Below are 25,404 nucleotides of genomic sequence, written 5' to 3' on the forward strand. Positions count from 1 at the left end.
GTTGAGTTTGATTTGACAGTCCCTGTTTTACACTGACTCAGATCAATAAAGCAAACTCGTAATTATTTGGTAAAAGAAGCGGGGGGAAAAAAAGACCCTTTTCAGAATCTCGGCCATGACCAGTTACCATGGTGAGGCCCTTCAATAAACAGTGAAGAGCGACCATTGTTTGAGTCAAGGACAGAATGCTGAAGCTATTATCAAGCCAGTACTGCAAACCCTTGTTGTTCTTTATTGATCCACTTTGTTGCATTCTCGTAATATATTTTTCACTCTGTTCTTCATTCCAGTACGATTATCTTGACTTGCCTTTGAAGTTTAATTGGCAGCGTTTCCTACATTTAGTTTCCCGGTTCCCTTTAATCACATCTTTCGGCCTTTATTGTACATCAGAATTATATGTAAGGTGTAGTCATCCTTCCTAGATTTTACAGAGTGTGAATAATACATGATTTTTTTTAGCATTTGGAAAAAACCTCAAGTGACAGATTGAGCAGCCATTTCTTGGCCAACTGTTAATTTTCCCTGGTGATGGTTTTATTCATAGGTCTGTAAAATTTTCTGAAACAACTGCTAGAAAGAAAAAAAAAAAAATCAGTGCCATTAATTTGTTTAATGTGACAACAAAGGATTAAGTTTTTTGTTTGTTTTTTAACTTTTCTAAAAATTTTACTTCCTGTAAATGGATAAAAGCTGCACTGTTTTCTGTTCGTTCTTTACTTTTCAACCAGACAGTTCACCATGGCACTATCATATGCCGAGTCCAGCTGTTGAAGGTAATTGGAACAGTGAAATTCAAAATCCCTTACCATAAAATCACTTCAAGGACTGCATTGTGACAGCATAAATAGTTTTGCGATTTGCATGGTTTTTCAGTCACTTGCAGAGAAACATTTGCAGCTACTGCCTCGCCTAACTATGCAAAAGCCACAACTTTAGGTTAGTTTAAATCAAATTGTTCTGTGTATTTTTTTTTCCCCAGCAATTTCTTAGCAGAACTATAAAATGAAAAATGACAGTGAACATTGTCGGTTTACATTTTCCTTCATTTTCTCATACCCAACACAAATTAATCTGACTCATAACCTCGGTCAAAAAAAGACAATTAAAACAGAACTTTGCATTTTCAATTTTTTTAACCACTTACTGGGAACTGGAGCTTATCCCAGCTGCCACAGAGAGAGATGGGGAAAACCCTCAACAGGTTGCCAGTCCATCACAGAGCTAACACAGAGAGACAGACAATCTCACACTCTCACATCCACGCCTAAAGCTAATTTAGAATCACCAGTTAAACTGAAATGCATGTCTTTGGATTGTTGGAGCAAGCTTTGTACCCTCAGAAACTCCCCCCAGTAGTCTTTCTAGAATATTTACCCTTCTCTTTGCTTCAGCTCTGTTCTCCTTAAGAGAAGCTCCGTGAAGGGTTAAAGCACCCTGGATGAAATGCATCAAAGAACCTTTTGTGGGCAAAAAGTGTGCCGCAAAAGAAGGCTAACGAATACAAGCATGGCTTGAAAGCAATGAATGGGCCACAAGGGGATAAAATGGCCTCGTGTCTATCAGAAGCTCATTTCATATTCTGCTCAGTCACGATGGGCAGAAAGCAATCTCAGGTAACAGACCTTATGTTAATAACATGTGAGTTGCCTCCTTTCAGAAAAACAAAAGTGTATGGAAGCCATTATACCAGCCCTATCCTATCCTCCTGCAACAGCACGTCAGAGGATTTCATCTAGAGAATAGTGTTGGTAATGTTCTGCTTGTCTGCGAAGCTGCTTGATTAGACAAGCTTTTACACCATTTCAAAAGGCCTGGCATTGATGATTTCTATTGGCCTAATATATTGCCCTTAATGACACGCTCCAGAACCTTGCTCATTACCTGAATCCCAGGTCACTGTGGGAATAATTGGGCAGATTTGTGCCAGCTTCAAAGCTCAGGGCCTGATTCATTAAAAAGGACCCTTTTCCAACTGTTTAAGCCATTTCTGGTCCATGTCTTAAAAATATCTGATTTATCAAAGCTATTCAAAAGCTCTATCATCTAGGGTTGTAGTGCACTGAAGGCACCTTGTGATAACAATGGCAAAGCCTAGTAAATAGGGCTATATTGATCTACAAAAACACAGGTAAACAGTCAAAAATAAATAAATAAAATGACAGTGTGTCTGTTCCTCAAACTTGCTGGTTTCATGTGAAAATGCTTTAATACCGTATCAAAATGTAATTGTTGTACAATTTAAATAGAAATAATCTGTTAAATTTTGGGGGGAATAGTCTGATCTTATATATATTTATTATACTCATACTTGGTATGAGTATGACATGTATATATCTAGATATAGATAGATCTAGATATATCTAGATCTATAGATAGACTGTTGGTACCTGTCGACTCTGTTTTCACCTTTCCAGAGATCAATATAGATAGGTACCAACAGTCTCTATAGTGTTTTATAATTTCAGGGATTACACAGTCAATAATACTCTCACAGCTGCCAACAAAAGGGACTTAAATATGGTGTGTAATAACATGTTTTCCATACCGTATGTGTGGCAGCATTTCGCACACCATCGAGCATCTCCATGACAACTTCTCATAGTGCCATTTGCCACAGTAAACTGTTCAGAATAGTATGGAAGCTGTGCTTTGGATACAGTAGTATGCACTCAAAACACCAGTATATATAATATGAACTGAATTTATTCTGCAGCTAAAGCACCAAAAAGCCACATCTACTCTGTTGGCTTCAAATTAAACAATTCTTTCTGAAAGACTGAAACTGTCTCCTTTTTAATATGCAAGAAAGGCAATGGCACTTTTATTCACCATTGTTCTTTTGAACCTGTGACACAGTTTCCTTCAGCACAATAGAAATGCTTTATTTTTAAAATACCCTTGGAGGCAGTTGGAGGTGGAAATTGCCCGCAGGTGTGCGTGCATATAAAATGGTAATGGGGACAGACAGACACAAAGCGCTGTTTGGGTGCTGTGCTCATGAAAGGCCAATCCACTGATTGAGCTGTCACATTCACAGATGCTGTAATAAAACTAAGCAGGGCAATTACTGTAGATGGAGAACGGTAGGTAGCAGAAGAAGAGGGGGTGGTAGGGTGTATGTGTGTGCGTGTTAAGGGGGAGGGGTTAACAATATGTCCTCCCCTTGAATACCCCAACGGGAGACAACAAAACAAAGCAAATGTATCCGTCTGTAATAATGCTGGGGGGGGGAAAGGGGGCTTAACTAATGTAACAATTCTCCAACAAGCACAGGAATATCAGAATGCTAATAAAGCTTTCACCTTATCTGTGTAACTTTCTCTTTTATGCTGATGTCTGTCTAGGCGCATTGTGCTCCTTTGAAAGAAATGAAGGCACACAACTTCAAACACAAACCATTTACCAAGAAATGTTCAGCAAAAAACTGATCAAACCCAAGACTTTTAATCAATATGGGGGGGGTAAAGGGCAGCAAGTGTGCTAAGATGATAATCAGGCAACGCTCCACAGTACTAAACTACTGCATTGCCATCTAGTGTACACAAAGGGGAATTGCATATGCAGGCCGGATAATGTAAATACAGAATAAGTGTTACGTGCATTAAATGGAACTTCTGGAGCTGAAATAAAAAGATTTTATTTAACACATTTATATGAAACAACAACTTGAAAATTGATCTTTTATAGAGGTGTGGGAAATGTTAAAAATCTACAATGGGCCACATGCCTGTGCATACCTTCAAGTCATTAGGCAGAAAAGAAGTAAAAACCAAATAAAAAATTGTTAATTTTAGTCATTACAAAATTAAATCAACATTTAAACCTGACGAGTCAATTAATTCTATTAATGATGGTATATATGGTAGTAAAGAAAATATAGCCAATACCTTTTTAAATGAACTTTGAGTGGTATTCTTTAAGGTTTTAATACTGCAAACAAACTATAAATCTGGCATGGACAATGCTTGAATGGTAATTATGAACAAGTTTATTAGATTTGTCTCATAAATAAGAAACAAAATGGCCTGTGGAGATGAGCTGAATTGCTTCTGTTCTTTATTGGGAAACGTTAAGAAATCCTTACACTGTCACTCATAATTTGCTCTATTGTTTCTGGGCAGCAGGGTGACCAGCTTTTTTAAGCTCTCTTATCTATAAAAGGCTGTCCGTGGGGTACAGGCTCAGAGTCCTTGGCCTCCGGCAAATATGAGCTCAAGGGCAGCCTGGATGTCACCATCTGTGGCCTGTAGCGCCCTCAGCATCAGCTCCTCATCCTGGATCCCCATATCTCTGAGCTGCTGCATCTGGGACTGCCAGCGGCCCTAGCAAAACAAAAACATGTTCAAGGCCTAATCTTTTATCCACACATAGCCCTGTCTAAACAAGCTTGCAGCTGGACTACATACCTAAGCCAATACCCATTGAGGAAAATGGCAGTTATATTATTATTTTCTCCATAAACTGAACACATGTGGGATTTATTCAGTTAGTTCACCTGCAGAGCAGACATGTTGGTGGCTTGCAGAGCTTGCTGTAGTGCTTGGCTGAAAAGATCGTTACTGACTGGTGTCCCTGCTGGCATGGGGGCTATGCCACTGGAGGGGTCCGACTTAATCAAAGACAGGATGAGAAATAAAAGCAAGCAATGATGTAGGGAGTGTTAGGAATAATGCTTTTGTAATTTTTTTTAATGTGTAACATTATAATCTTAAGTAAATTCTGCATAAATGTAGTATTTTAAAGATTTATGCATGTTTTTGAATATCTATCTCAAAATGGAAATAACCCTCACTTGGCTTGCCGTTGTCGGAGTGACAGCGCTGCTATCAGGAGTGCTAGCAAGGGCCAGTGCAGTTGCCAGCTCACTCTGTGTAATAGGTCTCGGTCCTGTTGCTCCACTATGGCTCAGGGACACTGGACGCATTCCTGCCGAGACTCCGCCTCTGTTAGAGGGGCCTGCTGGGCTACTCTGTCACACATATTTAGGCACACCAAGTGACGTTATGGCTATTAACAACATTAAACATCACACGGCATCAGTGTTTCTATACATGATCTTTGCAGTTTGGTATTGACTTACAGACTGGAATTCATCCTCATCATCTGACATGCCCTCAAACATGAAGCCTCCTGCCAAGAAACACAAAAAGCTTTGTCTGATTAATAACCTGGACATTCACTTAAAAGAAACACGCACAATATTATTAAAAGGAAGAAAAAGCACAATGAATTTTAGATGATTTCGCAGTTGGAACTACTTTATCGATATGCTCCTCCTTCAGTTCAGTTGTATTGCTTACCCGGCATATCACTGTATGAACTGGCTGATACATTGCGAGAAGAGCTGGCACTGGACTGAGCGGGCATACTGCCTGCCACAGAATGCAGGACCAGGATGATGGCATTGACAAGGGCCGGATGTGAACTGATTAACCTATGAGAGACAGACAACCATCCACCGCACTGTACATGAATATTATGCGTCATAACAGAGCTGAAATCAGAGGAAAGCCATACTCACCCATCCAACATGTTGGGGTCTGTAAACTGTACAAAGAGATCTTTATCCTGGAGCACTCCTGAGTGTGGATTTAAGGAAATTGTTACTATTTGCATGGTACAACAAAACCCGCTTAAAGATGTTCATAAAACTCAGAATGACCTTACCTAGAGCAACTGGATCTGACCTGAGTCCAGGTGTGGCTACAATAATCTGATCCAGAGACTCTTTGTTTGTGAGCATTTTATAGACCTATGAGAGGGGAAAAGACAATAAATATAGTAGCAAAAGAAGAAGAAGTGGTGATGTAGCAGCAGTTACAGTAACAGCTGTGGTATTTACTAGTGTTTTCTTACGATAACATATGAAACTTCTGCCTCTTTGTTAGGGTTAGCTTTGTTTCTTTGCTCGCAAACTCCTCGGAGACCATCAAGAGTTTAAGTAACCAAACTTGGCACAAGGGTGCATCTTAGGACCTTATAATCGATATCAGATATGATAAGATCATCCTGTTGCCTAGCAACCAACTAGCAAGCTAAAATGACTAATTTGTAGTATTATTCATGATATATTATGATGCCATCAAGTGTCTTGGGAGCCACCAAGCAATGAGCTAAAATAACCTGTTTTTAGCCACATGAAAGCATCTTATTGTTTTATTTTCATGCCAGTAACATCTCATTTGTAGCCTCAAAAGTTGAATTATACATGTCAAGCGAGGCTGCCATATTGCGCCATCGGCCCCTTTACCCTACCCTACTGGTGTTGGCCAAAGTGTCTTGCCCAAGGACACAACAACCAGGACAGAGAGCCCGGGGATCGAACCGGCAACCTTCCGGTTATAGATGAGCTTGTTGGGAACAACATCTATTAACATCTATTATAGATGTTATAGGTTAACATCTATTAACCTGATTTTTTTTTTGTTTCACTTTTCTCGTGGCAATGCAGTCTATCAGTATGCCAAAAAGTACAAACAGGCCAAGCAATACTGTAGCATGGGCAAGTACTAGTTGTTCAAATACATTATATATAATGTAAATGACAAGTTGAGGATGATAGCAATGATGTTTGAGGGCCATAACACAGCACCCAAAGCATGTGAACTAACGAGTACGTCTGATTATATACATCTACAGGACCTACTGTATCATCTGACCTGACTTTTATGAGCTACACTATATGGACCAAAGAACTGGGGCACACACTTCATAACTCTTTACTCCCTGAAAGGTTACTAGAAGTAACCCTTGAACTTGTTTTTCTGAAGTGAATGGCTTCTGCCATATGTCAGGCCTGCTTAAAGAACAAGATTACTGGGTTTGGTCTCTGCCTGTGCAGCTTGGAAAAACCCAGAAACAATTCCAATGGATGTTAAACAACATCTCTTTAAAAAAAAAAAGATTTATTCTGGGGTGTCAGAAAACTCATCATTAAGGGTACGGGGAGGTCATCAAATGCTGTCTTTATGGGGGAAAGATTTAATAATTGAATAAGGTGTCCCTGGAGCTCCAGTAGACCAGGGCCAAGCAGCTCTTGTAATGCATATGTGGCACACTTGTTTTGTTCATATAGTGCACTATCAATAGCAGTGACTTATTTATACCAGTTTATGTAGAATCCACCTAGTCCAATCTTTTTTTAAGCCAACATGCTGTAATGTTGCTGAGGTTGAATGCTGCAAAGGCTGCAACAGTTAAACTCATTTATGTTTAAAGCAGCTCCTAGTGGCCTGGGATCTGTTTATCCATAGCTCCGACATGCAACTAGGGTGATGCAGTCAGAGGTAAACACCACTGAACAAAGATGTGACGTCATCCAAAGGACAGTGGAGAAGATTCCAGCATGGTCAAGGACAAACGCTTATTTGTTTACTTATTTATGTATTTATTTTAGTTTAAGGCATGACCAAAATAAAATGTAGTGCCTGTGTCAAATAACTTTATGCAAGCTGTGAAGCCACATGGCCTAAAAAAAAAAGAAAAATAAAGAGCTAAGCCAATGAATTATGAATGATTTTTGTTTTTCCATTCTTACAGCTGATTCATGTTTTCACTTGATAACTATTCCCTTAACTCAACACAAAACAACATTTCTTTTCTGGAACTACACTGCTGTCTGTTCAAGGCATGTAATCACTGTAAAAATAATAATAATAATTAAAAAAAGCACAAGAAGCAGCTGTGAAACCACCACAAAATATTTCCAGCTGAGTGGTTCATATTTAGGGCCAACTGTTTTAAGCATAATTGTCATTAATGAAAGAGTACGATGTCTTTCAAAAACACAAAATGTCAACACTTGTGTACTTTTCTCTGAAAGATGAACTGCCTTGTCTAATGGCAGGGCTCTGGAAAGTAAAGAAGCTAATGATAGCTTCAGGACAATACATGAAACTCAAAGTGACCTTCAGTGGTCCCATTCTACTGCATGCGTCAGTTGCAGGTGCTGAAATGAGTTTCTTATTCCGGTACTTTACTTCAAATAGAGTTAACACATCATGGACTAACACTGGAAAACCAATGTTAATTTATAACGTCATTAACTAATCTAATATACTGTGCATAACAGCATTCACGCCTAGCTGAAACAGCAGCTTGTTTACACATTTGCCTAACAAGCAAAAGATCTCTGATTCTTCTTTTCCTCAAACAAAATTTAGATATTAGCCAAAATGGTTGTTGTGGAGAGAGAGAAATCTCATAAGAAGTGAATGAAGGATCAAGTTCTTTTTAACACTCACTAAAAATTAGCTGAAATCCTAAGCAGCTCAGTTACCGTCAGTGTGTTTCCTCTCCTCTACTCACCGAGTCCCTGTAGGCCGAGCTGAGAGAATGAAGAGCAGCATGAAACACCCTGAACTCCCTTGCTGCAGTTACCCTGTTTACTGGCTCTGGAAAATACAAACACACATTCAGATTCACACGTTCAATGTCATTTACAGCTTAAACACAGTTTTAAGCTTAAATGATGCCTACACACAGACCTGGACTACTCTCTGGCTCTGGCCACGTCTTTTTGAGGATGTGTAAGGTGGATCCTGGTTGAATCCCACAGGCATCCAGTGTAAGGTCATCTTTAAGTTTGCGTCCACAGTGGACCAACTCTGGTAAACACACAGAAGAGTGGTGAGATTTTCACACAGAGACATGCACAGATTTCACTGACAGCTAAAGGATGATGGTGACGTACCTATTAGTTCAGGGTCTGGGATGGAGTCTGGGAACTGAGCTGCAACAAGCTGTTTCAGGGTGGCGACCCTGTATCCTCCAGGTGGAACATCACCTGGCATCATCTCCGGGAAGTGGAAGGTAGATTTGGGCTGATCAACCAGCTTCAAAGACAGATTCCATTCTGACGAGGCCATCTCTTCCTGTTTAATAACCCTACACACCTGCAATTAGTCCACAGAACACAAGCTTAACACAGTGGGGTAGACCACAACATATACACTGTTAGCTAACAGTATAATATTACAGCTTCACTCTGTTTCAGTGTGAAGATAAGGCAGGTCTTTTTGACACAAAATAAACCTTAGACTCATGATCCACAGGAGGAACTCTGACGATTACCTGACGATTACCTTTTCTACGAGGTTGTAATGAATCACGTTACCACTCAACCCGGTTAGCTGCCTAGCGTTTGCTCACGAAGCATGCCGATTTTCTAAATTAAACTTTTCATACCATTTAGTTTGGGTGATTTAAAACATTTTTTTAAATAACTGAGTCTTATAGAACTAAGAATAAAACTAAAACTCTATATGAATAACTGCACACTCACCCTTTTGTTGTTGACACTGAATTCACTTCCTGGTTTTAGTCACGTGTCTAGGTTGCGTTTACGTCCACTGTCCAAACAAAGGAGCTTTCACTTTTCTGTGATATTCATAGATAGATATATTTTCGAAGATTTGTGATGACTCTTTAATACACACACACACACACACACAAATGAAAAATAAATGCTAATCCAACTTAGCTCTCGGTCAGACTGTTACATCAGTATCTCTATCCCACGGCATCTGTGGGAATACGCTAATTGTAATTTCACAATTAGCGTATTCCCACATAGAATGACTTTCATATCCTACCTGTCCAAGATGGAATCAGTCCAAAATTCCCCAGCCCTCAACTGATAAACCTTTTGTAAACCCCTTTTTTCAAACTACCTTGATCGCTGTAGTAGGGATTCACTTAATACCAAAATGGGCTTTCATGCTCTGAAATCAGTATTCAGAGAATGGGCATCAGTTTACTGATATGGAGATTACTAATGATAGAGATTATTAATGACTTTGTGTTAACAGCTGTGGATAGATTATATTTTATATTATATTTTCTTTGTTTTCTGATGATGCTGACTTAACTATATTGGACTGACTGTGTGTGTTAAAGTGCATACCGTATATACTGCACTGAATGGTTAATTAGTCCACTTTTACATGCAGTATTGAAAGAAGGTTTTACACAGAAACATGTAAAACTCTGAATATTGTTTCCAGGTGTGAGGAAAGTGTTTTGAGAGCCTCGCTGAGGGAACTGGTAGTGTTACCAATTGGAATAAACAATCATGCAAATATGGAATCATTAATATGTAAATTCATCGGTCACTATCTATGTCTGTTGCATAAAGCAGATTAATAATGACATTCTTCCATATCATAAAATCAACATCAACAAAGCAAATAAAACAACATCTCACAAAACAGGGATGGGCTATGGGCTATTATCACAAAGGTAAACAATACTATGAATAATAAATTATATTAAATGAGCCAATTATTTTCTATAAATCTTGATTTGATTGGTTAACATGTGCTACAACATTTAAAAGAATAGTCTGAATTACCAATAAACCGCTAGACAAGTGTAAGTGGCCACTTTGAATGAGCAATAAGTGCCCTTGGGTAGCTAATCAATTACTTTAGATGAGCAATTAACGAGTAAACATTTGTGAAAACCATAATTGACAGGAAATATGTCAGCCTGTTTCTCTGTAGCTGTACCTATCCATTACTAATCTGTCACTGAAGGAAAAGGAAGGGGGAAAGAAAATTTTTAACATGCTTTTTAAAGTTCATAAAATCAGGATTGTATTATAATGCAAATCAAATTTCGGGGAATAACTGAAAACAAAAAGTCCTACTGCTGCTACTACCATTAAATTATACACTTCTGTAATCGCCTTGTTATCACCAGTTCTGCAATCATTGATAGACTTTATCAAAAAATTATACCCTTTATACAAAAAAACAACCTTTATGTATTATCCCTTGCATTGCTTGTATTTGCTGCTAATATCCTACCAAGTGACAATGTGCACAACTATCGACACATTCTCAGCTTTCTTTCACTCCAGTTTCCCTCGTTGTTTAGCAGCTCTTAGGTGTCTGTGTGGGTCTGGCCTCTGTATTAGTTTCTTTCTGTCTTATTTTGCTTGTTGTTTCTAGAGTTTTGTGTTTAGGTTTGCTTACACTCCTGTCTCATTGTCTTTATTTTTTTATCATCTGTGTGCTTACTCTGCTTTGTCCACTTCTCTTGGTTACCCTTATGTATATTAAAGTCTACTGTCTTCTCCTCAGCCTTTATCACCATGTAACAAACAAGCAACAAACAAAACATTACCTTTAGTAGCGAATGAGATCCATTCGCTACTAAAGGTGTGTTTTGTGTGTGTTTACTTTGCCTGCCTTCTCAGTCTGCATCTAGGCCCTAATTTCAAGCTTTTTGACAAATAATTGTGTTTTCTCCTGAAGGGTATACTATAAATGTAGTTCAACACAACCAAGCTTTCTTTGCCGTAGCTGGCTCGACAAAATTCAAAACCCAGCTGGATATGATGGGTATCATGACAGCGGTTATCAACTTTCTCAGTTAAGCTAGGCTTTTTGCTTCAGGCTCTGTGCTTGCTCACAAGAAAAAGTGCATTTCATGGGTTGTATAACTCTTCTTTCACACAAAATGATCCTTATGAGTGCTGACTGCTCATAAGCAGACGATGATGATAAACTTGTGATGAAAAATCAATAAAGAACATCTAAAATATAACAATAAAATGCAATCCTGTTGCAAATGAGACAAAAGATTAATACTGTAGAAAATAGTTTATCTTGGGCTTTAACAATTTAACAATTTACGTGAAGAGTGGTAAACATTTAATTCCAGTTAAAAAAAAAACATATATATATATATTTTTTTTTAATCACTGAGCTCACTCTAAATACCACTATCTTTTTTTCTTTTTTTTTTTACATCTGCACATTAGAGCTCTGAAATGTCAAACTTTAATCAATTTAAAAATACATTTTTACCATCCCATAGCCCGCTGAAGAAGACGTGGAAATCACTTTAGTTTGTCAGCAGATCAAAATGAAATTAATTTGCCAAGCCATTAATATCACTTTGTAGCACACCCCTCTGTTATTGTGTTGTTTTCTTCTGAATGTTGTGTTTTATGAAATACAGCAATGCTGTATGTGGAAAGAAAAGTCGATGACTGCATGTGGGGAAAAAAGTGTGCCAAATAATGCTTGATTTATGGCACCATGATTGTGTCCATTTCCATTTCCATTTCTGCTCCAGTGCAGTCCTCCACAGTCTCAACTGCAGATTGCTGGATGTGGGTAGTGCTGTGTATTGGTCGAATGCTGACCTGTTCCCAGAACAGGGAAAAGAAAAAGAAGAAAACAGCAGAATCCACCAAGAATGGAAGAAGCACAAAAAAACCCATCAAAGATATTACAAATAATTGAACATTGTATGAACATTGCAGACAGTGGCTGCAGTGGACAGTTTCCATTATTTTTATTTCGTTTTTGTCTCTGTGGCTGGCTGATGGACCAAGAACGGCACAAGCAAGAGTATCATACTTTTGACACAACCCCTATCTGACAACAGACACTGTTTGTAGCTCTTCACAGACTGCCACAGACGCCCAGTGCACTAGCACTGCTGAACCATAATTTCCTGTTTAGGCGGCACATGGATGGTGCCAGTGTGTGGGGGGCTTTTTTCAGTGGCGTTGTTTTGAAATTGCAACCAAATTGCAAGCATCCAAAAAAGATTTACAATAATTTGTGTTATCCCCGGGTGAAAACAAAAATTTGCCAAGCACAATACAATTCATTCTTTCGTTATTTGTGTGTGTGTTTTTATTTTATTTATTTATTAACCTATTAATTAAAAAATTGTACATTTTACCACATTAGGGCCACCATACCTTTTAGGACCATACGATCTGCACACACTTGGACTTGGAAGTACTCAGTCAAACCATGTATTTATCCTGAAATACTGTAACGTGGCAAGAAAAGTCGATGAGTTCACGGAAAAAAGGTACGACACTAAATGGTTAACTGGGGGATGGGGGTCAGCATGACATCACTGCTGGACGAAGCAGCAAGGAGTGGTTTCTGTGAAGAGCTCCCCGTCCCAAATCAATGGAACATACCCAAACACTCAGGAAAAACGCCCTATAGTTTTATCCAGCGTCAAAACAAAGTGTTATAGCCGTGCTTTGCTCTAAGAGGAATGAACTGCTCTGGAAAATCACACCGCCAGTGCTGAACAGAGAAAAGAGTCGCCTCCGCTGGAGGGTTGGTGGTTTTCAAGTTTCTCCCTCTTGTCATGGTAAGCATTTATACATAGTGTTTGGGGGCAAAAGCACCAGCTAACCGGCATGTTTTGTTTGTATCATAGTGAAAAAGCTAACGGGAAACTTAGGTTATTTTAAAAGACGAGCAACAGCTGGGGAGAAGGGAAACTCCACGAAGTCGGGCCAGGGAGGCGCTATGGCTGACTTAAACAGGCTTAGTCTGCTCTGTTCACCGGATCTAGAGACACGTCTGGTACAGATGTTTGTAGCTTACCTTTTAAACAAGTCGTGGGCCTACTAAGCTAGACAGTATACTCTATCAAAAATGGAGCTAAAAAGCTCATATTTATGAATTAAACGGACTGCGCCCTCGTTTGATAGAAAGTGAGCATTGCATTTAACGGTAGTTCCAAATAAAGTAGCATTAATAAAGAAGCTGGTTACTACTGCAATATCTTCCTCCAGTTTCCTCATATTTTCTTTCTTTGTGTTTTTGATTGAGCTGTGGCGATGGAGGCCCGTGTTATATTACTGTTACTAGATTCAAACAAACTACATGTGGGGTAAATAGTACCCTGGTAGTACTAAAAAGTCCTACCAGACTGATAATTTGATATATCTAACCTAAAAAAAAATCACACAAACAAGCTATGCAGGCTAAAGGTTTGAATATTAAGAACACATATACTTTATTTACTTTGAATACAGTTTAACACCCCTGTTATAAATTTAAATAAAGGCTAAAGTTTTTTTGTGTGAGGTCTCTTTACACTCAAATATTTCCTCCAAATCAAATCTCAATATGTGGGGGATAAAAATGCTTGCACGCATAAAGTGGCAAACCAGGTTATCCTAGATTACATTGGTCACCAATCTGTACTCTAAGACAGATTGGGGCTTCATATTTCTACCATAGAAAGACAAGGCTTTCTCCTAATCTTTGCTTCTTAATGCAAAACTTGAAGGATAAGTTTTTCTCTAGAGTGAACTTCTTGGATGTCACAGCAGGATGACAGTCAGGAAAGTGAGGTTGCAAGTCGGCATATTTGCTCTTTAAAGAAAACAAGCTTAGAAGGTTGGAAGCCACAGGAATGGTGCAAATAGGATGTTGCCTGCCGTCATCCTGCAATTGTCACTTGATTGTGCAGCTGCGCTTAGCAGGCAGGTAGATCTACCCGTGGGAAGCAGGAGGATGTAGAATTTATCATTCAGGATATTTCTCTGTGAAAACTGATCACTGAAAAAAAAGCGAAGAGCTGGCTAGGGGATGAGCTTATTTAGTCTTTTTTACAGGTGCCCCACCTTCTTTTAGTTCTTGTTTTGCTTCCCCGTGCCAATCCACATGCAGCATATATCAAGAATGCCATAAGATAAAAGTTACTCTAAGCTTTGCAGATTACCAAGAGCCAAATATTGATTCATACAGATGTATACCCCTGCCTCATAGCCATCACTAAATTACATGTTGAACACTAGTATGAGACTCAAGGTGGCGCTGTAGTGAAAACTGTAAATTCGGCATTCAGTAGTAAAAGTCAAACTTTTATACAGCTCCTTAGCCATAAGCCCTTTTTTAAAGTTTAAGATATGCTTTTCAGTTTGATGAGCGAATTATATGTTATATTATACTTTTATTAAGTAATGCTGTTAATGATTTGACTAAAGGAATCCAGTCATTCCTAAGAGGACTCAGGTAAAATCTAGCTACTGCCTCTATATAAATTTCAGGGGCTCTGTTTTTGTCTTTAAGGTTAAAAAAATGTCAGTATTGTGAGTGAGGTGAATGATGGTCCAGATGATTTGAGGAGCTTGATAACGATGCTTTATGCCAATCAGACATTTGAGTCAGAAAGGTGAGTCAAGATTTAATATCTTGGATTCAAGAGTGTAGTAGTAAAGAAAGAGGACCACTATAACTGAGATTACTTGAAAGAATAGAGTGATGGTACAATGAGCAGGGCAAAATTGTTCATCTTAATGTTCTGTGACATCTCAAGAATCATTTCCCTTTCCCCTGACCTCAATAAGAACTTTAATAGTCCTTAACATATAGTGTCAAAATGATATAAAAGGGCAATTATGACTCAAAAGCTTACAACTAATTACTAAGAGAAATTTGAGCTTTTTTTCGCCGTCAAGCAAGCTTTTGAACCCCTTTCTTTTTTTCATTTATATGGTCTTATGACAGTGCTGTCAATTAACTATTATAATAACATGAAAATAATTTAAATGTCAAAACCTGAATAAAAAGCTGGCAGTACTTTTTATATATTGATGTAAGATGGTAATGGATAATATTCAACTGCAACTTCCTACAGTTAAGCTTTATTGTATTCTTATATAAAGTTTGTGACATGCAAGTTTAGTTAACTAAATCTTAAATTGAAAAAGGAAAGAAACAAAAGCTGGTAAAGGGTCAGCAATGTGACTCATTCAGTAAAATCTGTTTGATGGCTTCCTGATGTCTGGGCTGCACAGACTGAGTCAGACTGTGGTTTGGTGTGTTGGCAGACTACAGTTCATGCTACCATTAGGAATATATTTAGGTAAAGCTGGAAAAATGCTGGCTACAATACACATCTGCTCTTTTATTCAATTAATATTTGTTCTCATTGTTGAGTCTCGCTGCTGTGAAGAATTCAGTGTCTCTAAGGTTAGAGAAATTCACATTGTGATACAGAAAGTCTAGAGTGGAGAGCAGAGCTGTTGTGGAAAATGCGATGAAACGGCACTCCGGCCCACATCCTCTCTGCTGAAGCCATAAATGGAAACTCATGGAAAAAGCTTTGGCTAAGCCATGAGGTGGAGCTACATGATGAAATGATTCATAGCACTAAAACAAAACATTTGATCCATCAGCTGTTTTCCCATTTTGAGATGTGTTTGCACATGCAAAACATAACACAAAATTTCCAGAACTTGTAGATTTGTATGATCCACCAGAAACTTTTATCACTTGTGGTGAGTGGTAGGGCGTTGCCCAGCTTACAGTCATACCTGGATTTTCAGGGTTTTCATCAAAGCAGTGAATCACACTCAGTGATTGCTATAAATCCTGGATAATCCTCATTCATGTGGTATAAAAGAAAAAAACAAAGCCCTGAGCTCATTTTCTGTGTTTTCAAAGAAGTTGCATCGAGGTAGGACTACCCGGATGTGGCAAAAGCAGTGATTATTTTGGTCAGTAATTATCTAGATTATTTAAATACACCAACGTTAACTTGAAAGGGTGTCTTTTTACAAGTGATTTATTCGATCTTTAAAAACTTTGGAGTGAACTTTTAATGAAAAAAGTGAGGGATACTGCGGGAAACAGAGTCATTTGGCCCCTGCCAGCCCACAGTCTCTACTGGGATGTCAGCGGGTGCAGAAAGGGGCAACAAAAGGCAGATTCGCATTGCTCAGGAGAGCTACACGATAGCCAGAGAGAAAGAGATGGAGAGCTGAGGTCAACAACTGATGCTGTGGTCGTACGCCTCCAAAACCAGACCAAATGAGAGACCATGGGAGACGAAAGCAGCTGCAGGCAACCGTTAAGGATCCTTCCACAGTTTCACCTACAGAAGCCTTTTATGACTTTTGCTCCTTCTACCTAGATGTTTTTAACTCGAAGCAATGGGAGTTATCTACAGAATGAACAGTTGTGGTTAGAAGTTTACGTATACTTATCATGGGCATACATTTTTTAAAGTAATTAAAGATGCATGCTGTGCAATCATTTCACTCTGGAAAAAGAATTGGTTCAACAAAATCATTAAAAGCCCCAAATAACCCTTATATTCATGCCCATGATAAGCACATGTAAACTTCTGACCACAAACATATATGAAAAGTTCAGTTTTCCTTGTCCAATTAAGTTATATTTTTTTTAAATAATTTACCGTTTTTTGTTATTAACAGCGTTAACAATGTGAGAATTACTCACGCATGTAGTATTGTAATCCACAAAATACCAGTTTTCTTTCTGCTTTAATAGCCAAAATATTGTTCATCAATATTGTTTATCTCAAGAAAACATTACCTAGAGATTGTGTGTACAATAGTTGCAAAATGTAACAAAAAATGTAACAAAGTGGTGCTTTCTAACATCTGTGTGTTTGTGTGTTTTTTACACAGTTTTACACCACTAGTTCATATTCTGTGGTTGTATCACAGTGACTTTCTTTCTTTGGGAAAAAACAATAGTCTTCAGTTTTATCCAAGATGCAAAATCAGGGTTTTGTCTCAGCAAATACAGATACAAATAATGACCTTTACCAGTCTAGCTGAGATAAGTATCTTATAAATATTTCATGCATGGGAGAGTGGAGGTAGACAAGGAGGAGATAGTTTTGTCTGGCTGTACTTACTCCTCACAAAGTGTTTCCCTCTGGGGAGTGGAGAGAATGATTTGGCTGTTTCCTGTCAACTTTGAAAGTCCCCATTTGTCATCACAGCTTTACTCGCTCTGAAAAGAAAGAAGCTTTCAGCAGGCCAGAGAAAGGACTGTCTTAGTCACCTTCACGTGTAACTTAGTTTGTCAGTAAAGTTTGTAAATGACAAAATTAATTTGAGATTTTCATATAGTACATATTGTCTTCTCATCTCAAATTCTCTTCACTTGGGAGAACAAGCTAAAGAACGCTAAAACACATTAGTATAAGACAACCCGTCTGTTTTCAGTAACCCTCCAATCAGCTCATCACCTTATGTTGCTATACTATTGTGTCCTTGTTATAAAAATCTCGGGGCTCCTCATATGTCTGTGTTTTTTCCTCTGCAGCGCTGTGTCTGAAGAAGTTGACCTGCACTTTGAATCCATCCTGAAAGACCATGCTGTCCCTCCTGCTGTCCGCAGTGCTGGCTGTCCAAGCGATGGGTGGGTGTTGCTGCTCCCTCTGCCCTGCTATTAGATTCGAGTGACTGCGGTGGGAAATGTCATCGCTTGTTAAACAATACACCCTGCAGGGCCTTAGTCTTTTGCCTTCAAAAGCTTCACTGGGAAAAAAACAACCGTTCCAATGAGGCTACTCCCAAAAAATAATGTGCCAATAGTTTAAAAGTTATAAACTGTCCCTGTTTAAACCCACATCAACTGAAATGAGTTGTCAGAGAGCAAATTCCTATTTAAACAGATGTCTGGCTAAAGGAGAAAAGGGATATTTTTCACAGTAATTCTTTTGAGTTTAGTTTTAAAGGGTTACAACTTCATCATATGAGGGTGTTTTGTATTTTCTTTATAATTCAGCTTGTAAAAGAGAACAGCTTTGACCTTTTCCACGCATGTGAGGAGTGGCGAGAGCTCTGGGCATAGGTAAGGTGCGCTGTGAAAAATGCTAGAAGTTGAGTTTTCCTGCCTTGACTCAAGAAGGGTGATGAGGAAGTCATCGTATTATATTTATAACACTGGGAAGCAGGGTGCTGGTGGTTGATGTTGCAACTGAGGATGCATGACTCGCATACTCAAAAGTTTCACTTCAGTAGAAATGACGCTCAAAGAAAACTTGTCATCATAAAAAAGAAACAAATAGCCTGGGCTGACGTGATGGCATCTCATGACAGTAAATAAAAGAAGGGAATGGCATATGCCGAAAGAAGTATCAACAGTGCATATATTTCAACATCAGCCCTTTCTCAGTTGGTGTGTGGCTGATGCCATGTAAATTTAAATCTCATATTGAGTACCATTCTTCTATATTAATATATAGCCTGAAGAAGAAGGACAAAATCAGATCGCAAATCCTCAAAGTTCACAAAGAACTTTTATCGTCCAAAACGGCATCATTTAAAGAGCTTTTTTTGCCTTTTCTGCTCTCCGGTTGAGCTGACACAACCTCCTATCGGCCATCAGTGGCACATTACAATTTTGACTCAGTGGACCTAAGTGTCTTCAGTGGTTCATTAGGGACCCATTCTCTCCCAGCACAAATGGGCCTGCGGCCTGCTCATTACTGGCTGTGTAGCATCCACTGCCTAACTCGCTTCCCTCAGTGGGAGGGAAGAGGAGGAGGAGGAGGAGGTGTCAGGGACTGATGGAGCTCTTTAACTCACGGGTAATGGGCTATATTGTAGCTCACACAATGATTCACTTTCTGCTAACTGGAGCACTAAGTGAATTAGTTGGAGTCTAGTTTGATACTACAGTCTGCCTATGTAACACCGTATCATATTACAAAAGTCTCATATTTTGTGGACATTATTTAAACTATTATTATCACCACTTCCTGTAGCTTTAGAGAGCTTCTGCTGGCACACACAGAAACCTACAGACTTGTGCATTTAACTGAGCATCTATTTATGTGTGGACGGCTGTGCTGATATGATCCAGGGTCTCCGAGGTCTCTAACTCCCTCGCTGGGATTACTTGCTGTAATCTTTGTTGTACTCAACCATGTCATTTCTTGATAATTCCTGCAAGTTCCCATATCAGCAGACGTGATTTTACTTTGTGGGCTTTGCCAAAACACTTTGTGAAAATGGTATGTTTTGGGGTAAAAAAAAAAGAAAAAGAAATAAGGCACATGACAGCACTGTCATCCCAGCATAGTAACATTGTCTCTGTAGCTCCCAGCTGTATCCTGACTCAGGAGTCAGATGATGGATTATTCTCAGTAAAATCTCTCCCTGATGTTACTCATACAGCACTGCACAGCTGTTGCCTCCAGAGCTAGGAAGAGCCTTGTCTGTAGGTGGATGTTGTTTTTCTCTATTTAGGAAGCAGGAGAGAGAAAAGATTGCCACCCTGCTCAGAATTGGCTTTGACCCCTGACCTTAAGTGTTACTTTTTTTTTTTTAACACACTCATTATAACGTATTGTGGTTACAGGTGTCTGCAAAATGCAAAATAAATTGCAGATCTGTGTACAGTAATGCCTGAGCCACAACAGTTAGCTGAGTACAGTAACAGTCTTGGCTTGCAGCACACAGCAGTGTCAGCCTGTTGCAGAGCTAACAGGGGGCTGTCTAGCTAATTGCTTGTTGTTGTCATACTCTGTGTTCAGTTAGCACAGTCACTAGGCTGCCAGAGCTCGCTGTGGGCAGCTCTTAGAAACCAAACAATGAAAGAGAATCACATCCATGCAAATGTAGAATTGAAAACCAGACACGATTTTTACTCTCAGTGATGGCAACTGTAAGGTAATTCAAATTAACTAGCATAATTGGATAGATTGCATCTAGTAAAGTAGTCGCCAGGCACAGATTATGGCAGGGCCCCAGAGCGTGAAAATAGCCCGCTCATGCCTTCATCTCTAGTGTACTTTTTAAAGGTCTGCTAACTATGAATACCCTCTTCCTTCCCTCCTTTTCTCTTCACAGCAATTGATTCTGCAGAGAGGGGACACTTTAGCCTGTGCACAAATTCAATTTAGGGTTATTACCCTGTATCAGTGATGTTTTTGCTAATTTGATTGTGTCCAGTAAAGTATCCTTTTAAAAACAATCGAGGACAGGCTCAACAAAGATTGGTTTCGCTGCAGTGCATACATAATGACGAGTCTCTGTTGGCTTGCCTCTGTCTCACTGTTTCCCAGCTCTTCTTTTCTTACGGTTCACTTATTGAAACAGAGTGCATTACCCAACAAGCACCTCATGATTATTTCAACAAGTCTTAAAAATGCTGGCTTGTGGATCGTTAAAAAATTGATACAGGTAATATGCCGAGATTGCAGTTCTGGAGGGGAAGAGAGGCCTGAAGCCATATGTGGGCCTGCTGTGTGTCTAGTAGGCTTTGATGAATGTTTTGAACGGATGCTGATCTGTGCTTGGGAAGTGTCACAGCTACTACTGGCTTGCTGCGAAAGCATCCCAGCAGCTGACAGAGGGAGACCCCTGCTTGCCTGGTGTTGCGTCTGACACACGGCGGTGGTGACATCGGGTGCTGTGGGGATAAAACTCTGCCTCTGTCTTTTGTCGTGATGTGTCGGGTTGTTTCATGTTCAACTCCAACAACAAACACCCATCAAACTGAATTTGCATGCATGATCTGCATTGTTTAGTTACATTTTTTGGTCTGAAAAAACCCAACCACAATTGTGAGATATGTACAAGAAACTTCTTCAGTACCCCTTCTTTGGTAGATGTTGCACATTACTGCAGCAAAATCTACTTCATAGTACATTTTGAGGTCTCATTGCAATTATTGTTTTGTCGTAGGAGCCAATTTTGAGTTTCAGTTTCTTGACTAACTGCGTGACATTAGAATCCCTTTCAGATACCTCATAGTGACAAATATTTGAAATTATAGCCTTCCCCTGCTTTGGATTAATTTTCAGCTTCTTCAGCCACTGTTGGCGTTACTAAAACATTTGAAGAGTATGAGAAATTATCAGCTCTAGATTCATCATCAAATAACAGTTCTTACTAACAATTTGTGACCTAGTGGAGCATTAACAAGTAAATGAATTAGTTTTTCACCTTTTGTAATTGGAAACAAACTGCAGCACTTATTTTTGTTAGGCTTTAAATATTAGAAATCATGTTCACTTTACTAATATCTGACCCCATGACCCTACTGCTACCTTCAGGCGCTCTCATGTACACCATCTCTTCACTAGTTTTTCTGTCTCCTGTTCATCAAAGGCTCTCTGTCCCTTGTAAGCCAGAGGCTTGCCTTTATCTGCCCACTGTTCTTTAGCCAACACCATCTGACTGCCGAAATCCGTTAACGAGTTATTGACGGGATATGAGATGACATACTTCTATGAAGAAAGAAAGGCAGAAAAAACACAGGTAGAGAACAAGTAAGAGATGAATGAGAAAAAGGAAAATAGAGCAATGATAATTCCTGTTGTGATTTATGATATTTTTTGAGAATAAGCTCTCAGTCCTCAGTGATTCCTATCCATATCATACTTACTATGCACATGCTCCCATCACTCAGTTAATGTTTTCCAAATGCATTTTTTTCAAATAGGAGTGTTATGGACATGCACATCTGCTCTGACACCATGAAATCAAAAGCTAGTGTTCCCCTCAGACTTATACAGGGATTGGTAATATCATAAGAGTAATCGGTATGAAAGGGCTTGCAGATCCTTTGAGCAAAATCCTTTGATGTTCAGGTAGAGCGTAATGTGTAGAATAGAAATGTGCTGAGCTACAGTTACATTCATCAACAGAGGGGGGCACTGTTGTAAAAGCATTTTTCTCCTGCGTCTCTCCCTGCCCAACCAAAACCCACTGTCGGTGCAGTCTGTTAGTATTGCACCTTACGTACCGGTTTGCTTTGCTGTGTCAATATTGCCCCAGCAATTTCCCCTCCAGTGCTTGTGCTTGATGTTCCTTATGTATTAAATCATATTAGCACTTGTTGTATCATGTTTCAGCAGGGCTGTACCTTTTAAACATGCACTTACTGTGTTAAACACTCATTGTGCAAATAGCTTCATTCCCTGTTAGTGAATTGATGCCATTATTAGCTTTATGAAGTGGGACAGAATGGAATGAAATTAACTCTAATCGGAGCAAAGACACTTTTTTTGTAGTGCTAAAAAATGATTATTGAACTGAGTGTTAAAATATTTTTTTGTAGTGGACATTGATGATAAAGACTGGAGGTATCTTTGTAGATTACTGCAGAAACTCCTGATTTGAATAATGACGAATGGTGTGTGTGTGTGTGTGCGTGTGTGTGTGTGTGTGTGTGTGTGTGTCAAGGACAGTGCAAGGGGCCCAGGTAGTGATGTAGCACTGTGTATACATGTGTGTGTTTGTGTCTGTGGCTGATGGAACCTCTCTGCTCCAGAGCAACTTTGTAACAGTGTCTCCATTGTAGTGTCAGGGTACCTCATGTCCAAATCCTCTGACAGTGTGATGCTGTGGAGCTGTCAGCAGTCATACAGGTGTGGAATATCAATGTGCTGTCTGGCTTTTGGGTGTCTGTTTCTGCATGAAGTTGTGTCTCTGTCTCTATATGTGTATATGTCAGTAGGATTGTGTTTCTGGACCTGGATTTTGTTTAAAATTGCATTCATACAGATAACACTGATACATTTAATCAATACTAACACTTTATGTAGCCTTTCCCTTTTCCAACAAAGCATAGTAGTGATCTACTGCAATATACACATTTGTACAGCACTTGTTACTCCTACTGCACAATACTGTTTGTGCAAAACCTTTCAGCTCTTTGAAAGACAGCAGGAATGACATAACCATCTTTTTAAAAAAATAAAATAAAATCTTGTACTAACATCCATGCAGAACTGACCCTTTTTGGCATCAGCACAGTTTGTTTTTCCAAGCATTTTTTTTTTCCAGAAGGGATCAGATTTTGCAACGATCAACAGTTTGATTAAACTTAGGACCACTGGAACATGATGTGACTCTGAGAAGGCTAGAGATTAAAGCTAGGTGGCGTGGAGGCTGAGCAGGTGGCTCATATGCCGTAAGGCTGTTGCAGATGCCTGGGTTTGAATCTGCCAGGAGCCATTTTCTGTGTCTTTCCTCTGTTCTCTTTCTAAGCTTTCTGCTCATAATAAAAGCTAAAACACCCCAAAGAATACTTAAAGCTGATCAAAAGAGTGAATGCAGCCTTTGAGACATAGTGTATTGTTGCTATTGGAAACTTTTCTCAAGTTTTCACTAATATATTAGTTTATTTAAGTATCAAAAATTCTTCCATTTGTAGATTTGAAATCTAGTTGTAAAGAGATTTCATGTCAGTTAGATTACAGTTGTGATGTGATTCACAGCAGGTAATAACAATCAACAACAATGCAAGATAAGAGTGTTATTGTCCAGGTCTTCATCTGTACTTCAGTATGTTCCAGAAAGAACATATGGTAGTAGCTTGTCCCTTGCACTCTTGCTCTACTTAAATTTTTGTTTACCTCTGTTTGTTGGAAAAGGCTTGGTTTTTATTTTAATTCTGCAGTACTATGATCTAGCAGCAGAAAACTAATGGATGCTTCGCTTTAGACCAGTAACCACTACCTAACTTGCCTCTTCTTCCTTCTCCCTGGTTGTATTCTGTATTGGTGCATGCTTGTCTGCAACAGGATATTCTTCTCATTTTTGCACCTTTTTAAACTGTCCTTGTCCCACACAGATGTCCAAGCTCATTTGTAAGTCTGTCTTATCCTTTTCTCTCTTGCTGTATAGTGTATGTGCATGGTCTTGTTTGCAGCTGAATGTGCTTGTACATTTTATCCCTTTGTTGACTCACTTTTGGAGCTGTGGGATAAAAAAAAGTTGATGTTGAAATGAGTAAATTGCATGACGCATGTGAAGCATGTGAGTGAGTGACAGGAGGAAAGTGATGACAGGACATCTTTCCAGGTTTTTTTTTGTTTTTTTTTAAAATATATTTGGTTTTGAGCGTTTTACTTTAAATATTGCAAATTGTCTCTAATACAACTTTTTTTTGTCTGCTGTTTGGGCTGGACAGCTTGCCAGAGTACAAAGCTGCCACAAGTATAAAGCTAACTCAAGCTCAATGGCACTATACTTTCCCTTCTTTCATGATATATAAAGCTGGTAGTATAAATTGTACATAGTCAGTTTTTTATTCACTCTATACAAGGAGTAAGGAGTATTTTCTGGTTTCACTAATGTCACAGCAGACTCTATTACTATATCAGTGCCCTGGAAACATGGCTTTCCAATACTAGTTACTCATTCCACCGTTTAAGTATACTTGGTTAAGAGGCTCTTACTTGTTTCTACTTGTATCTAATCTTCATATATCTGGTTATTTCTAACGTTAATCATTTAATCCAGATGTTGTTTGTACAGTTACATATACAGAAATACGTAAGTACATCAAGGTTAAAAATTTGTTGAAAATTACACAAACTCAGCGACTGATTTTGTTTAACTGTAAATCCAGCACATAACATAACACAGTAATTGAGGTGTGCACATCAGACTTGCCGAAATGAAAGCCTATCGTAATAACTAGATTGACTGTTACAGCTCGGTAATCCAACGCGAACACATACTGCATCTGTAAATGCATGTGGGTGAACACATGCACACTCACCTGTCGGTATCTGTCAGTTTGATGCGAGGCATCTGTGGGTTTTATTTACCAACAGCCTTGTGCTTTACCCTGTGAGCAGCCCCAGTATAACAGTTCAGATTCACCTTTGCTGTCTTCTTGCATATCACACTGTCTCTCAGTCTCACAGTCAGCCTCCAAGCTCATCTCATGTGCCTAGTGAGCATGCTGTTCACTATATGAAAAACTCTGGGTAGAAGAAAACCCAGTAGCACCCATACCTTGCATGTCTCAGGAAAGCAGGATGGAAGGAGGTGTTGATAGTGACAAGGTAGTGGGTAGTCTTGAAAGTAGAGTGGAGAGCAGTGTTAAGATCACTTGCAGC

The 25,404-nt window shown here is 39.0% G+C and overlaps 2 protein-coding genes across 4 annotated transcripts in view; one reads left to right on the top strand and one right to left on the bottom strand.

Annotated features, from left to right (window-relative positions):
- Positions 1-3,624: 3,624 nt before the first annotated feature.
- ubl7b (ubiquitin-like 7b (bone marrow stromal cell-derived)) lies at positions 3,625-9,418 on the bottom strand. 3 transcript variants are annotated; one of them, XM_084929867.1, is made up of 11 exons: positions 9,287-9,418; positions 8,696-8,897; positions 8,490-8,609; positions 8,311-8,396; positions 5,671-5,755; positions 5,525-5,582; positions 5,304-5,437; positions 5,084-5,133; positions 4,796-4,972; positions 4,499-4,612; positions 3,625-4,325 (listed from the first exon to the last, which is right to left on the bottom strand). In XM_084929867.1, exons 2-11 carry the CDS (start codon positions 8,868-8,870, stop codon positions 4,185-4,187), a joined length of 1,140 nt encoding a protein of 379 aa, XP_084785993.1. In that variant the 5' UTR covers positions 8,871-8,897; positions 9,287-9,418; the 3' UTR covers positions 3,625-4,184. The 3 variants fall into 3 exon arrangements, with proteins under 3 accessions (XP_084785993.1, XP_084786008.1, XP_084786000.1); XM_084929882.1 differs by lacking the exon at positions 9,287-9,418 and adding an exon at positions 9,087-9,233; XM_084929874.1 differs by lacking the exon at positions 9,287-9,418 and adding an exon at positions 9,076-9,099.
- A 3,449-nt stretch (positions 9,419-12,867) lies between these two features.
- The window catches only part of cd276 (CD276 molecule), a 66,583-nt gene continuing 54,046 nt past the window's right edge, over positions 12,868-25,404 (top strand). The window contains exons 1-2 of the mRNA XM_084929888.1: positions 12,868-13,134; positions 17,862-17,957. Coding sequence (XP_084786014.1) covers positions 17,912-17,957 — 46 coding nt within the window. The 5' untranslated portion in view covers positions 12,868-13,134; positions 17,862-17,911. The remainder of the gene's footprint in view (positions 13,135-17,861; positions 17,958-25,404) is intronic.

Source organism: Perissodus microlepis, chromosome 1 (assembly GCF_051167445.1).
Source record: "Perissodus microlepis isolate ML-2025 ecotype Zambia chromosome 1, ASM5116744v1, whole genome shotgun sequence".
Lineage (NCBI taxonomy): Eukaryota > Metazoa > Chordata > Actinopteri > Cichliformes > Cichlidae > Perissodus > Perissodus microlepis.

Coding starts and splice junctions, on each gene's coding strand:
- ubl7b (XM_084929867.1), bottom strand. CDS start 8,870: ATGGCCTCGTCAGAATGGAATCTGTCTTTGAAGCTGGTTGATCAGCCC. Junction 8,397..8,489: donor AGAGCCAGAGAGTAGTCCAG/GTCTGTGTGTAG, acceptor TGTATTTTCCAG/AGCCAGTAAACAGGGTAACT. Junction 5,438..5,524: donor GACCCCAACATGTTGGATGG/GTGAGTATGGCT, acceptor TGTCTCTCATAG/GTTAATCAGTTCACATCCGG.